The 16212-nt window shown below is 45.1% G+C and overlaps 2 protein-coding genes and 1 non-coding gene across 4 annotated transcripts; 1 reads left to right on the top strand and 2 right to left on the bottom strand.

Annotated features, from left to right (window-relative positions):
• Positions 1-295: 295 nt before the first annotated feature.
• On the bottom strand, positions 296-5919 carry LOC111934231 (heat shock 70 kDa protein 12B-like). The gene is made up of 4 exons (XM_023934215.2): positions 5464-5919; positions 4056-4280; positions 3531-3702; positions 296-2636 (listed from the first exon to the last, which is right to left on the bottom strand). The coding sequence occupies exons 1-4, from the start codon at positions 5743-5745 to the stop codon at positions 1576-1578; spliced, it is 1740 nt and encodes a 579-aa protein (XP_023789983.2). The 5' UTR covers positions 5746-5919; the 3' UTR covers positions 296-1575.
• On the top strand, positions 5913-12381 carry LOC111934246 (uncharacterized). Of its 2 annotated transcripts, none has more exons than XM_023934240.2 (8): positions 5913-6353; positions 7543-7779; positions 8227-8295; positions 8581-8670; positions 9151-9331; positions 9965-10060; positions 10570-10644; positions 11777-12381. In XM_023934240.2, exons 1-8 carry the CDS (start codon positions 6088-6090, stop codon positions 11927-11929), a joined length of 1167 nt encoding a protein of 388 aa, XP_023790008.1. In that variant the 5' UTR covers positions 5913-6087; the 3' UTR covers positions 11930-12381. The 2 variants fall into 2 exon arrangements, with proteins under 2 accessions (XP_023790008.1, XP_023790001.1); XM_023934233.2 differs by having other exon boundaries at positions 11693-12381.
• Positions 12382-16026: 3645 nt separating this feature from the next.
• LOC147653552 (U12 minor spliceosomal RNA) lies at positions 16027-16175 on the bottom strand. The gene has a single exon (XR_015286511.1). It is a non-coding gene; the product is annotated as a U12 minor spliceosomal RNA (small nuclear RNA).
• Positions 16176-16212: the final 37 nt, after the last annotated feature.

The raw sequence follows: 16212 nt of genomic DNA, 5'->3' as shown, positions 1-16212 counted from the left end.
GAGGAGCTGCACTCACGACTGTCAGTGGCGATGTTTGAATCCTAGAGCCCACCTAGCACATGGGAGGGAAAGGCTTTCCCCGCTGCCACTTTCCCAGACCCTACTTCTCTCTCCCATTCCAGAGCATTGGTGGGCTTGGGTGGAGCTGTATTGGGCTTTCCACTGGTGAAAATACCAAATGCAAAGGGTAAGAAAAAAGCAGGACTACTCAGCTTCTTAGGACCTAACCCCCAGAATGGCCCTTACAAAGCGTAAGGCCCTTCTACACCTGTCATGGTAGAAATGCACACAGGTGTCTGCTGTGAATATTTTTATTGCATACATAACATTTTAAATGTGAAAGCAAAGGTAGTAACTTCAAAATCCTACTTTTACATATCATAGGACATAGCATATATGCAGATTAGTCCTCTGAATGCTGCTCTAGTGATTAACAACATTCAGTACCTGGCCAGCAGTGACTAATGCAATCATTCAACTAATAAGGATGACAGTGCTGAGCTTTCTTGCATGGTATACAGCTAACCAAGAATTTGCATTGGTGGAGGCTGGTGTTCAGCAGAGAAAATTTACATCCTTAGTGGAGGGGAAGAAAGCCAACTCCACAAACCCCAGCCCACCCCTCACAACCCCTGAACAATCAGTGTGTTGTCAGCATCATTCTGGACCCAAACCACACACCAAGATAAGGGTCACTATGAAGAAAGTTAACTCCACCTCAGCCAGACCCAGCACACTGTAGGACTGCATCCTTTTCTTGGACAAATTTAGGCCCAGGAAGCCTACACTGTGCTGAACTTTTGCACAGATGATGCAAGCAGGAGGAGGTGATGTAGAAAATAATCATGCCCAAATCAGAGATGCAGAGAGCACCCAGAGCTGGACAGAGTCATCAGGCAGCAACATATGCACTATTCATATCTGTAAAGTTACAATCTGGCATTCATATCTGCCCAATTAATGAGATCAAACCACCCAATAATTTAATGGAAACAACAGAACCACAGGTTTTGGACACAAGCCCCTAGACTGGTTCATTCAGCTCTCTTGTCTGAGACCCTGGAGCTTTAATTACACAGAGTTTATATAAATGATATTCTGAAGAAAAGAGAAATCCACTGAATGTCACCCCCAGCAGAATTAAAACTGGACTTCAGATAAAGTGACCTGATGTCAGAGAAAGAGAAGATGTAGCTGCAAGAAGACACCAGGCTAAAATAAACAGCTATGGGCTGCTTTATGTGGAAGTTAGACCCCAGTCCAGAGGCTTTGCATCAAACACAGGTAGGTCACAGATGATTGTATTGGTGGTATGGACTATTGTGTACAGAGATGCAAGCTAAAAGGACATGAGATAAAGCAGCAGACAAACACGTTATCAGATACAAGAGAAAATGAGGTGTTGGACTGAAAGGGTGGCGGGTGAGGAATGGAAGGAACCAGAGAATCAGACTTGTAGTTATCCTGTGTAAATAGAAAATTGCATGATGGACTTATTGGTCCAATTGTCTCCTCTACTGTAGAAGTCATAGAATTGTTAGAATCATAATGGCTGGAAAGACATCTAAGATCTGTTCAATATGAGGAGTAATTATAAGATAAAAAATCCATTATAACTGTCTGACTTTCTTGGGAAGTAACATCAGTACATGTGGCTTCAAACTCAGTGAGCCCAAATTTAATCGCCACCTTCAGCTTGCGATCTCTCCCCAGCCTCGTGTCTGGCGATGGCACTACACAGAAGCCAAGCTGTTCCATCCCTTCCTCATCTACATACTGAGCATTCTGTTTTTTTGTACAGTAGAAAGCAAAGGCTACCTTTGTTTGATCTGGTTCTGTCGGATAGAAATCATAGTGGGCAACTTCCTGTATATTCACTGATTCCCCAATTTCCACCAGTTTTAAGAAGAGACCTGTGCAATAAATATAGTCACCAGTTTTTGAGACCCTCCGTTTACGGGCATCATGGATAGCATCATCAAATTTCTGACATATTTCTAAGCCATATGTCCTACAGCTGATTCTTGAGGTAATGATACGGGGATTAATTCCAAATAAAACAGCCCCTTTTGCAATGGCCACCTGGGCCTCCAGGGGACAAAGGATGTGATACTTGCTGCTAAAGGCCTGCCTCACTGCATCTCGCAGGATGATGCTGGATGCAAAGCCTCCCACAAGTAAAATGTACTGGACTTTGTCCATCTCAGGTTTGCAAAGAATTTCCCTCAAAGTACAAATGATATTGTTGATACTATAGTCAAACAAGCTTTTCATTTTCTCATATGTAATCTTGATTGTCCCATCACACCACACAGCTCCTGCTGCTTTTTCAAAGAACTGGGAGATGTCCTTCTTGGACTCTGCCACTTTGGTCAAGTTGTAGTAGCAATGCATGTAGACTGCCTCCCTTCTATCAGAGCATTTCTGTAGGCTGAAGTTGTATATCATACTTTGTAATTCAGTAGGGTGCTTCTTTACATATTCATCCCATACACCATCATTGAATATTTCCTTGAGGAAATTGATGAAGTTTTCATCCACTCTGTTGCCTCCCCATCCACCTCCAGCTGCCCTGTGTAGCTCCTTTAGGTAATGGTCTTCTTGGATCTCATGTACTGTGATGTCTACTGTGCCACCTACACACACACATTCACACAAAGAGACTCAAATTAATTGCACTGGTTGCTTTAAAGTACATTAGTTTCCACAGAATTCAATCATCTTCTGAACTCACAATTCACAGATGTGCTTTTCTGCTGCTTTTTTTTTCCTCATCCTCACTCTTCTCCTATTGCCTGTACTTCTCTAGATTTCTTCAATTTAAAAATTTAAACTTCAATTGAAAATTTAAACTTTCGTTTAAAAGCCTGGTCTCACAAGGCTCCTACAGTTATTTCTGATAAAAGCTGGAAGCTCTGACTTGCTCACTGAAGCCAATCTCCTGTCTGATTACATAGGTGGCTGGCTCCTGAGCAGTGGTGAGAAGACTCCCAAGAACTTGTGGTCCTCTTGATGCCTTTTTTCTATTTGTTCACAACCACCAGACTGCTCTTGGCAGAAAATTCACATCACACCAAAAAATCTCAGGAAACTAGAGAAATTATTGAGCAGTGCTTCATTAAATATTCTTAATGATTTACTCTCCAGTGCCTGCTAGCTCATCTCTTTGGTCACTTCACTGGGCACTAACTACAGTTGCTTCTGGAGAGGAGGCTGTGAGCTCAGGCTACACAGGAGCACGTGGTGCGTGCTGGTGGCTGATGCTGGGACATGGTGCCAGCTGATCTGGTGCGAGGGCAGGACCTCGTGTTGTGACCATCTGGCTGAAGAGCACTGCAGCGTCAGACACACTCCTGCTTTCCTCCTATTTTTCTGCCTGCTTACAGGATCTCATTAGGTGAGAAATAAACATAAAAACCCATGATAGGCACACCAGTGGAGTCCAAGCTCTGGGAGCTTTGGCCATATTTTGAAATAGCCATGCACCACAGCCAGCAAAGATGGTACCTGCTAAACGGGGAAAATTTTACCTCCACAGTCAACGACAATGTACTGGATCCCAGGGGAGTCGTCAAACTTCCTCTTGTCACTGCTGTCTGCCATAAACCCTTCCTGTGGAAGCTGCTTGCACCACAGTGATGCAGCTTCTGGCTCCAAGGCAATGATCAGGTTCTTAGAGAGCATGTCAGAGATAATTCCTGCCTAAAATCACAAGAGAGAAGAGTCAGTTCAAGGGTGTGAGATTTCCGCTGCATGAACACCACCTGCTAAGGAGACTGTTCTCACCCCAGCAGCTCGTGCAGGAGTGCTGGTTCTAGCACTGCTGATCTCTGTGGGGCTCATTTCTACATGGCAGTGGTGGGAGAGAGCAGAGCTGTTGTTACTGCCGTTTGGGGATATCCTCTCCCTCATCACCCTCAACAGGGAAGATTTCTCTGCCCAATGGACTGAAATTTGAAATGCAGGTTGTTTACATATTGAGGAGTTCCTTTGCCTCAATGGGCAAAGAAATCTCCAAAGGTTATTTGAGGAAATGGAGTAACCCCTGCTTTTACCTCTTTTGCTGCCAGACGCATGAACTGCTTGGCACCAGCACTCCATATGGCTGGGACAGTAAGGACCCAGGTGATCTCCTCTGGATCGTAGACAGTTTGGAAAGAGGCCTCCTTAATGGTATTCAAAGCATGGTTCTTCAGGTAGCGCAGGCTTTCGGAAAAGACTGTCAGAGCAGGAAGCGTCTTTCCATTGGTGGCTTTCAGCTGCATGCCAGCTGTGACACTCTACAAAAGAAAAGGCCCAGGGTCACATGAGACCTGTCCCCTTCACACCAAGCGCTGCACAACGTAAGGCACCCAGACACCCTTGTCTCCAAACCTGAGTAAAATCCCAGCACTGGCTTTACTACTGTGGCTAAATGAGTCCAAGTGGGACAGGTCAGCTACCAAACTGCTTACCCACTGTGCCTGTGATGCAGCAGGCAAAATGTCAATATGGTTGACAATTCCCCTGTTTCTCCTAGGCTGAATTTTGTAAAGACCCTGTAGATCCGGTGGATTCCTGAAGATACAGCAGGGAGTGATTCTGTAATGAAATTTTTCTTCACCATTTGCTCCTCAGATGCAGAGAAATAATTCTGATCTAAAACCTCTCTCCAGCCCCTGCTGAAAGCAAATGAGAACCAACTGCTCCAGAGGTGACATTGTGACAGACCACATCATTCCCAGCTGTCCTGGGGAGGAAAATCCTCAAAGAAGCCTCCCATCCACCAAAGAGAGGACCTGGTGCTTTTCCTGGGATTGGCCTTGTGCTCTGGTTTATTCTAGGCTTGAGAGGCCCTGGGGGACCCTGGAGCACAGACAGGAAGGCCCTAAGGCAGCCTGGTGTTTGGCTGAGCAAGCAAACACAGAAAAGCTGTGAACTGTTCTGATCCAGCACAGAGCCTTCAGAGAGAAATCTGATAGAAGCCACTGCAGGCTTCAAAGACACCCTTACATTAGCTGCAGAGTAACATTTCAAGGGAGGGAGAGCTAGGGGGAGCTGTGTAACACGGGATGAGATTTGAGATAATCCCAAGACTGCCCATCTCCTCTGAATTACAGGAAATTTCACTTGACCCCTGTTTCTTGTTGAGCACTAAGGTCAGGAGTCCCAAAGGGAGACCAGTTTCTCTGTCAAGCTCGGGAACAGCGCAGCTTTTTGTTAGGAACAGGTAGTTGCCTTCACCCAGGGTATGCAGTCAGGATGTTATTGTCTTTAGACAAATAAAAAATATCATAAAGGAAGGACCCGTGAAGCTTTCAGCAATTCAAAAAATAAATAATTTCTTCTTTCGTGCATCAAAATACTCTCTGACTGGTGTTCACTCATACTCATCAACCAGATTTACTCAGCCCTCTTCATGGATTCTCTAAGCCCCATCCCTCAAGAGCCCCAACCCCCATTAGTGGTAACTCTCCCACCTACCGTGTTGTACAGCTGCATCTTGAAGTTCTCAAAGAAGTACCAGCTGTCAGCTTGGCTGGAGGGCAGGCTCTTGTACCTCATCACAGCATCATAGCCAAAACATTTGAATTCCTGCTTCTGGTTGAACAAAATGCACGTAGGCGTCTTTGGGGTCTTGAGCCCATGCTCTATTCCCCAGCTAACCTGCCGGATTTGGTCTGTACCTGAAGCAAGAGAAAAACAGTACCCACTGTAGGATGTGCCAAAATCTATAGCAACAACAAAGACCGACTGGCTGGCCATGGCCACTGCAGTGCAGAGGAGAGCAGCTCTGGGAGCAGAGAAAGGGTGAACCGGGATGGGACCGGACTGAAACTGAAAGCACTGATATTGCACAGGGAAGGGCAACCTCCCCTGCTTTTATTGGCTAGAGAGAGATGTGACTCTAGACATACTGTAAACGGTAACTTTTCCTGTAAAGAGGCAGGGCTTCCTTCTTGTTTTTATTTAACAGCAAAGTGCCTTTGTTAGGGAACTTTCTTATCAGTAGCTTTCTGCACTCCCAGCAGCATCAACAGTCCTCAGAGCTGCCCACTCATTTCAGCAAACATTTTCGGCTTCTGCTGCTGCTGCTGCTGTAAAGGCATGAATACTCCAAATGTTTCTGACTCCGGCAACGGAAACATGTGGAATATAGGCAACGATTTTGGCTGCAAAAGAACAGAAATGTATGATACACCTGATATTTCTGGCTTCACTCAAGGAGCAATGTGGAGTACCTACAACATTTCTGGCTCCAGAGGAATAGAATCACAGCACGCACACAATGTTTCTGGCAACAGAGGAACAGAAGTATTGGAAGGTCAGCTTGAGGACACTGATTCCAGCAAGATGACTGCACAAAGCAGCAGGTAGGTTACACAGGGGGTGTCTCTGGGTAAACTTCTTTAATTTCCCTAGGTCTGAAAATTTCTAGAAAGCTTCCTGAAGGGTTGCATGAGTACTGAATTGCAAACATTTTCTGACTGTGAAATCTTCAGTAAGAGCTCTGTTTTCCACTTCCTAACCTTTCCAGCCATCACAGAGATGGCTACTGTCCCCAAATTCAGCTCAAGAACAACTCCAAAGTGTGAGGCAGATCTTAAAGTGGTGCTAGAGGAAGAGAAACTAGAAAGAACAGTATAAAGAGTGTGACAAGATCTGAGATTTCATGGCTCTGACTCTGAGCTCATCAATTTTGCAGGGAAAAGCAGACTAAAATGTAAATTTTTTACTGGACTGTTGAGTTTAAAGAAAAAGATGGTGTCTTCAGTGAAAGACTGAAACTGAAATTGTTTAACCGGAAAGGAACCAATCCAAGTAAACAAAACCAAAATGTACTTCAGTGGGAGGGAGTGATGCTGAGCTGGAGGGGCAGCACAGTCCCTTGCAGCAGCAGTGCAGCCTTCTGTTGGCATAAAACAAAGGTAAAGCCTCATGCTGAGGCTTTCTCTGACATCTGGTTGCAGGGACAAGCTTGGTCTCTGTTCCACCTGGATCCAAGCTGCAGGAGCACTTTAATTTGGGACTGTCTCTGTACAGTTAATAGTTGACATTTGGGATCCTCATGAGGAAACAGGACACAGAGCAGTTGTACAAATAAAAAATTACCTTGAGAACACAGAGCTTTGTACTCCTCAATTAAAAAAACCCCACACTTGTAAATTGCAAAGTTGGTTTTAGCAGAACAGTTAAAGAACAGTTACCTGCATTTGCTGTTCCCCACTCTCTGCAGGTCTGGGTTGAGTTTGTTTTTCAGAAGCTGTCCTTGTATCTTGCCCACTTTATCCAGAACTAATGATTAGTCAAACTCTCCTGGTTCCGGCATGCCCTGGCCCGTGGAGTCCTGTGAGCTGTATCAGGCATTATCTGGGAGAGTGCTAACTCACTTGTGCCAAGCCTGCGCCCCTGCGCACCCTTTGTCCTCTCTCTGATCTGCTTGCGGGCAGGATGTAGCCATGAAGGCCCTGCACACAGGACTGGCTATTATAAAGTGCTTCTTTTGAGGATGTGTTCTTACCACCCTTCATTATAAGAGTTCCCTTTTCTTTTTTCCCTCAGACATACATCTGACACCTCACAGAAGCCATCAGCCTATGGAGACCAGACTTCCAACATGAAGGAAATGCCTGAAATAATGGACGAGTTCATCAATAAATACAAAAAGGAAATGTTGCAAATGATGGAAGAGGTGAACAATAAACAAAAAGAAGAAATATTTGAAATGATGAAAGAAATGGACAAGAAGAACACAAAGGAAAGAGATGAATTTCTGCAAGCAATGGACAACAAAATAATGTGAGAGTCCAGTGACCAGAAATGACACTGTTTAGTGTGGCCTTTGACAGTGAACTGCAGCTGGTGCACACTAGGGTGGCTGGGACAGAAAATTACACATCAGCCAGACACAGGGAGGGCTCTGCATTAGCAACAAATTTTGCCCAGGCTGTACTGGGAAGACAGGGCCACTTTACAGAAGCTGTTGGATTTGCACCATGTAACGTGCAGATCTTATACTTTGGGAGTATTTTATTTGTACTGTTGGTATTGACTCACAGAATCACAAACCACCCCTCTGGCAAAGAACAGCCTTGACAAGTTTTGGTCTCTATATTTCTTTTCCCCATGGGCTGATCATAAATTGGAGGGAGGAAGTTTAGCTTGTGCATTTTTTAAAGACTTTATTGCATACTTGCCCACTGATTGCATTGTGGTTTATTATTTCTTTCTTTCTTCCCCTTATAGATGGATGCGCGATGAGAACAGAAATGCCTTTGAAACTATTTATAGTCACCTTCTGAATAGTCACAACAGGTGGTGTGATTCTTTATATTAATAATCATTGTGAGAGGGGGAAATCATGATGATCCTCACAACCATACCTCTGTTTCTTCTGTTGTAGATAACTTCCCACTTGATTTGAGCATAAATTCTGGGTGGGAGCTTTTAGGGGAGGTGTTCAGTTCCCGTGGAGTTTTTCCTGGATGCTCTTGCACTTTCCCACCTCAGAGTTTTTTCCTTGAATTCAGATTATTCAATGGAGGCACTGTTGTGCCAGTGTCCAAGTGCAAATAAAGAGATCTCACAAATCTGTTTCAGAGCACTTCCTGGAAGGGCAATCCAAATACAGCCTGAGGAGAAAGAGGAAAATAAGATGCTGAAAGAGAAGATCAAAAAGCTAGAGGCAAGGTAAAGTATTTATTCATATTTCAGACGTAGTGTGTGTTTCTACACTGAAAAGCCACATACTTCTTGCTTCCTCCAGTCCCTGGGGACTCTGCTTCTGACCAGACAGCCTAGACACCTGCTCTCCAGACTTTCAACCTGCCAGCATCTCTTTGTAGCTGACTTCTGGAAGATGGCTTGGGTTGTTCTGCAAAGGGAAGAAGACATTCTCAGGGTAACCAGTTAAATAAAGAGTAAAAGCAACCAGTCTACAATGACATCATCAACATGCCACTCTGGTCAGATTCTACTGTGATCATGCAAAACTGAGCTGAGAAAGCACTATTTTCCACAGAAAAGCTGCTTTCCAGCTATATAATATAAATGAGAAGTGCATTGTAGAAAACATGGGATTCATGAAACAGTTTCATAAGTAAAATATTTACATTCACTCATTATTTCATCTTGACTTGGATACATTTTTTAATATTCTTCTTGACCTAGAATCCAAGAGCTCTTGGCTAAAGCAATAGTCATGCACCAACACTCTGAGGACATCAATGACCCTTCACGTTTGTCTGCTGTGCTGGATAGATATGAGCTGCTCAGGCTACGGGAATGGGAAAAAGTCAAGAGCTCCATGCCCCACCGTTGGACATATAAAGAAGGCAGCCGTGCCATTAAGGTTTGTTCACATCCGTTTTCTCCATCTGATTCTTATCAGATCAATATGATGTAGCCATATAGCAGCCTTTGAGCATTTGTATTTTTGTATCAGACAGGGCTGGGGCCTAAGTTTAGGTCTCTGATTTTCCAGCCCATCTAGGCCTGTGGAATGCTGTAGGGATCAAAGTGACAGTGACCTTCTTCCTCCTGCCTTTCAGAAGGGCACACACACTCAAATACCAGTCCCATCTCTTACACCTGTTAAGCACAAGTGGGAAAACAATATGCTTTGCTTATGTTAGTGCTTGAACTGATAGTTGGGAGTCCTCATTTTGATGTCTTACTCACTGCTGTGATGCTGGAGAGATCTGAAAGAAAATACCAAAGTGGTATTACCTTAAAGGACGAGTCTGAGATGAGGCCATTATTAGCATTGATTGTGATGGTAAGGCCCCACAGATGCTGAAGGATGGGCTCCAAAATGCAAGCAGCTGGATGAAACAGTTTGTTTCCCAGCTATTAAAGACATATTTTAATCAGCAGCCCTACAATTTACTCTAAAGCAGATGTTTTCTCAGCACATGCTTTGCACACTGCACTTCTGTTTTCACTGTGATTGATGTTGTAATCAGTTGTTGTTTTTGCACTGCAGAAGCTGTTTGATGCCTGTGAGAAAGACATACAACAGAGAACAGATGCCATAATTAAAGGTTTTGACATTCCACTTGGGAATAATACTTTGACCAAGGTATTTTATGTTTCTGTGTAAAAGAGCCATCAGCATCTACCATTCATTTAGAGGTTTGCTTCTACTAAGGGCACTGCTCAAAATCTGTCAGCAATGACACTGGATAACTTCTGAGCTGAGAGGGCTGGGAGTGTAGAAAGCCAAGCTCTAGCAACCCTAGGTATGAGAGCAGCACTGGACAAAAACCAGGTCTTTCTAAGAGTTAAGCTATTCCACAAAGAAGCAGGGAGCTGGACTTGAGGATCCTTGTGGGAGCCTTCCAAAATTAAATGGTTCTGTATCCCATGATACACAGCCACACGCTGCATATCTGAATTGTCCAGCTGGATGAGACACACACGAGTGCAGAAAGCATTTTCAAGCCCTGTGTTGCTTTTATGGGACCTTCCTCCAAAGCCTGAAATGAGTGACTTCTCTGTTACTGATTGACCCAATATGAGAAATAAAACTTCCCAGTGCTTGCCTTACCACATGATAACAGTCTGCTTTGTGCTCTGATTGTTCTGTAGGTGATGATGCAAGACATAATGAAGCTGCTCAGGCAACATTATCGCGAAAATTCAGCACTTTACAAGATTGTTCAAGTGAGTAAAGATACAGCCCAGGAAATGGGGCAATGGTTCAATTGTCTGTGCAGCTTGTTGTTTAAAAAATGAGAGGTCTCCCTTCTGCTTGAGGCTGTTTTCTACTTGTGGCCAGGTCCTTCCAGCCCATATACTCCCAAAATATTTTCAAGTACATGTAACCTTGTAAGGGAAGTACAACAGGGCAGGCAGGGTTGTGCCCCTACAAACAAAGGCACAGCCCTACTGGACCCAAGCAAGGAGCAAAGAGCAAAGGGCCAGTGGTGGTGGTCAGGGTCAGCCACAAACCAGTGACCACTGGGCAAGGTCCCAGTGACCAGCCAGGTCAAGACCAAGCTGAAGCTGGTCTGTGGGTCAGGACCAGCAAGGCTGGGCACAGGCATCCCACCACCATAGCTCAGTCAAGCACCTAGCCACCACTCAGCTGCTGGGTCAATTGGTGGGTGAAGATGAGGCTTCTCATAACTTCTTCTCACACCACCCTTTCTGCCAGCGTGGCTGCAGTTGCAGGAGTTGAATACAAGGTCATATGCTCGTGCTTAATCTGAGCTGACCTTGAACACAAGCAGCCAAACCCCTGGGAAGGAAGAAGAAAGCATACAGAGGCGGTTGATGTGCACAGAGTCCTGACACCTGCTATCCACATGGACTAGTCTCTAGTGGGCTTTTTTTGTGAAGATATGACATATCTATAGCACAGATATATGAAACTTCCAAAGAGGAGCTTCCTCCTTTTGCAGCTTGCTGGGCTTTTCCAAGAGCTTCATCTTACCAAACTCCTTGCAGATCTCTCTAGGAGGAAATAGAGAAAGGTGCTGGACACTTGGCACAATCCAGAAGTCAGGACTTAGTAAATAAAAGAACCTTTAAAGTGACACTGGGACCCCTGCATGTCCCACTCAAACAGTACCGACAGCTTTGGCAAGTGAAATTCTTGAGTGCTCAGTTCCTGTGGAGCAGCTGCACTGAATGAGAGCAGGGAGGTGGCATAACAACACATCAACATAACATTACAAAGCTTTGAAAGCTGTTCTCATTTGATTTTCAGGAAGCTGCCATTCACATAGGAAGTGGAAATGAAACACAGTTCTTGCTGCAGTGCTGCCAAATTTATTGTTTGCTGTTTCTTCAGGACCCACCAGTTAAAGCAGACTGGAAGATGGACATACAGTATTTAGAGCACGTGGACAAGAAAGATGCTGCGTATTGGAAAAAACCATCACTTCTGTGGCCCATAATGAAATGTGGGGAACAAATTCTTGTGAGAGGTGTAGTCTGGGATTAAGGGAGAATGACTTGACAGTCAGGCTAATTACTTGCTTAGACATAAGAAGATGAAACTTTTGCTGTGCAATACTCAGCTTTTCTTTCTCTCATGAATTGCCTGCTTTTCAGAGCTAGTAAGTTAGACATCCCCCATATGGGACACATAGGATAAATCATCATTAACAAACCTGTATTAAAAATTTAAGCTATTCCAATTGTCTCCTCACCACTCCTCACCAGTGCCACCTGCCTGTTACCACTCAGCTGCTTTCCCACATCTGTGCAATTTACCTCTCCCAAAGTCCTTCAGCTACATGTGTGCCACAGCTCTGGGCCAAAGAGCTCTAAAAGTTGTATTCCATGGCATAAGACGGATGCAGTGAGGCAAGTGCATGTTTATGTGATTTTGTGTGACACGGTATTCTGTAAGCAACTTGAGAATGACCAAATAAAAAGAGATTTTAAATTCTACTGTGTGCCTGCCAAGTCCTTTTCTCCAGTTTTTCTTTCTAGTCCTTCAGTTTCCTTGGCTGCCCAAACTCCCTGTGATTTTCTCGATGGGCCTCCAGAAAGAAAGGCAGATTTCTGTGCAGCTCTCTGCAAGCAAATTGCTTTGCTTCTCTCAGGAATTCAGTATTCCCTAAGCATATTGCAGGTCACAGACAACATGAGCTGGGATCCAGGTGTGTGCAAGAAAATTGGCTTTTAGAAAACCAGACTATTCTGGGAAACTGACTGTAAAAGACCTTTATTAGAAATATACATTATGGAATAGAACACGTGAAGTAAAAGTTACATATGTACCGTATTTCCTACAACTTTCACAAAAAGAAAGAACTACTTTCTCTTTTTTCATATCTTTTTTAATGTTGCAGATTCAGATGAGCATTGCATTAATATTTCATTTTTCCAGGCTGTAGAAGATAAATGACAGAGGTGTTGTCCAATACATGTAAGCAGAAGTTTCAGCATGACCCTGAGCCAAATGCCATGTGATTATGCAGGTATAATACTACACATATGGCAAACTGCCATGCTCTATTTGTTACCTGCTTAGAAAAATTTTAGTCTAAGTTTATTTTGTAGGTCCCTGGGTCTGCTGGTCCTATGCTGTGCATCAGTTTTATCTCTGAAGCTCATCACTTCTGCATCTCCTCATGTGTGTCCTTTCCTTTATTTTTTCTCCCCTTAGTATCATTTTTGCTAGGCTAAAATACTCATGTTGCAAGACCTTATATTTCAAACACTGATTTTAAAGTCTTCAGAAAACTAAAAGACCTAGGGTGCAGTAGTCCTGAAACAGTGAACAAACTGCTATAATCAGAGGATTTTTAACCTCTCACTACAAACCAGATACTTTCTCCATTAGCAACAAAGATCCACTGACTGCCACTGTGCAGTGTCTCTGTGCATCAAATTCCCCTACTGCCAGACTCTCGCATCTCCTGGTGCAAAGGACAGCATCTTGCCCATGGTCCAACACAACTTCTTTTCCCAGTTCTTGATGTTTGAGGTTGAGGCAATATTTTAAAGCAGATACTGTATCACATACCATCCCAAGGCTAATATGATGTCCAGATGCCCTTTGCATAATTTCCTAAGAAATATTTTAACAGGAAATTGGTGTGAGATGGGGAAATGGTCTCTTCTCCTCCAGCTCCTTCAGACTTCCCTGTCGTGGGGTCTCAGCAGATGGAGGAGCCACGCTCAAGGAATCTGCCTCTGGAAAAGCAAGAGCAGGCCTGAAAGTTTTGCAGTACACTGGGACAAGGAGCCCTTTGTAGAGACCCCTACACAGGGAGATCTCTGCTGCTGCTTACACCCTTCCCCCTCTCCCAGCCACAAAGAGGGAAGCAAAGGCCCAGGCCCTTCCTGGAAGAAATATTTGTCTTCTCATCCACAGCTCAGAGAAGGAACCATGAAGAACCTGTGAAAATTAAGCTACAGCTTGTGTCTAAGAGGAAGAGCAAAACAATCAGAAACCCAGAAAGAGGTAGATCCTGAGTTTAAACCCTTCCTTTCCCACAACAGCATGACTCATGCCCCCTAATCAGCCTCCCACAAAGATTTAACATGGGAAGGTGGGAGCCTGTAGAGGGAAGGGAGCTTCACTAAAGGAATGTTTGAGTAGGCCTGGAATTCTTTGCCTTGACTGAAGAGGAATTCAGGGATCACAGGTGAAAGAGAGGACGGATGGCAGCTACACAGGCACTCTCCAGCTTCAGTTTGTTGTGAATTCATGTTGTAAATATTGGCTTTTCACAATTATTCTGATAAATATATTATATGCTTTCACTATATTCTTTTCTCTCTTAGCAAGTTATAGGCTTAGATAGGAATTCTGAATGGTAAGGATATGTCTCATCTGGAGAAGGCAAGATAACTCCAACAGGCAAGACAATGGGAGGATCAAGCTGTGGAAAACAGGCTATTATCAGCAGCAGAAAATGGAGAGCAAACTGTTACCAAAAAGCCGGTACCAGGACGTTGGCAAGGGGGAAAGATATGAAGCCCATCTGCTCTCTGAGGAAGGATAAGGGGCCTGGACCCTTATCAACAAGTGACCATCTGCAGCAGAAAGGAAACCAAAAACTCCGAAATAATGCTGACCAGCTAGACCAGCAAAAATATGCTGACCAACAGAAAATAAAATTAAAAAAAAACATGATCCAAGAAGGTGGAACCAGGGAGGGGATATGCTTGAATATGCATTAACCTCTCGAAGCAAGGATGGGATAAAAAGGACATTCCTGAAATACCAGGTGTGCTCTTGGCAGCGCGCCAAGGCACCCGGCCGTATCTCTTTGCTTTACTTTATGTCTCTTATTGTCTTTATTAAACATTTTTAAAATTTTACAGGAGTGAACTTCGTTTTTCACAAGTTGCAAGAACTAGGCTGATGGAAGCAAAATGAACAGCAGGATGTGGCTCACCATGAAGCAGAGAGTGGAGGTACTGCCTGAAGATACCGTGGCTGCACAAATAGCACTAAGGTTGGTGGGGTGTCTGTAAGTGACCTCCACAGGGGTCCCTGCAGGTTGGAAACAGAATACTGGCTAGGTGGCCCTCTAGTCTGGAACCACTTAGGCTGCTCTTAAAAGTCAAATGAATTTGCTCAAATGTTGCCTGTTGGTTTTGCAACAGCAAAACAAATGTCACACATTACCCACCCCATCGCCTCAGTTTGATCAAGCTCAGCAGCTGCAGAAAGGCCGCACAAAAAGGGCTGTATTTTGTGTACCTTCATTTATACACCTCAGACATGTGCCACCCTGGAGCTGGAGCAAGCACCAGTGCACAACCAAGCAGGAACCTGGCATCACCGCTGGTATGACTTCAGGCTCACAAAGGCTTCTTGAGAGGAAATCAGTGCTGTGGGAGACTGAGCCTGTGTGGCTGTGAGAAGCCACCTCAGCTGCACAAGTCTCCTCTGCGTTCCTCGCCCTGCCTGGCAGCTCCCAAGCTGTTGAAAGCCAGGAGCTTTCCCTTGCATCTCACATGGAATGTGCTTGGGCCGCCAGCTCCACAGCAGCACGATGGGTGCTGCAGCTCGCGCGGCAATGCCTCAGGGCTACTGCAGGTCAGGATGCCGTGCTGGGGACACGGCAGAAGGGGAACAGCGGGGGTGCAAAGGGGTCACAAACGGACCTCGTCACAGAGCTGCGGGAGGGAGCAGAACTGCATTTTGGAGGAACTGTGGCTGTGATATGCTGCCAAAAAGTTTTTTTTGAGGGAGGCCCAACAGCACCGCAGCCCGCAGTGAGGCCCAGAGCCACAGCCGTGCAGGTCATGCTGCTGCTCGAGCTGCACAAGGCACCATTTCCCTTTCATTCTTAGCTCGATTTTAAACGCTGTAATTGCTCCCTCAGAAGAACAGAAAAGGAATTGCTTCCTGCAGACACGTGAAGCATTATCTTAGGCAGGTTTGGTGATTTATTTCTAAGCGTCGTGAAGACCCTTACGGCCACTCAGAAACACAGGCCGAAATATTCCCGGCCTTTGGAACGGCCGGAATTGCGGCGCGCGGCGCTGTCCCGCCCCCCCGCGGCTCAGCGGAGCAGCGCGCGGCCTCCCGGCGCCGCCACTTCTGTCCTTGGCACTGGCGGCACGGAGGGACGGGCAGATCACGGCACCCGGGCATCCCGCGAAGTAAGCGGGGCACCCAGGGGCGACCTGTACCCGCGCAAAAATTCCTCTCACATTCGGAGTGAGGACCCGGGCGTCACCCCGGGTCGTTATTTTCCTTACTCATAAGTTTAAGGCATGACGTACGGCTCGCCGCGCCGCTGAGAGATTGCTCTG

Source organism: Cyanistes caeruleus, chromosome 4, assembly GCF_971803275.1.
Source record: "Cyanistes caeruleus chromosome 4, bCyaCae1.hap1.1, whole genome shotgun sequence".
NCBI lineage: Eukaryota > Metazoa > Chordata > Aves > Passeriformes > Paridae > Cyanistes > Cyanistes caeruleus.
This window is presented reverse-complemented; position numbering and strand designations above follow the sequence as displayed.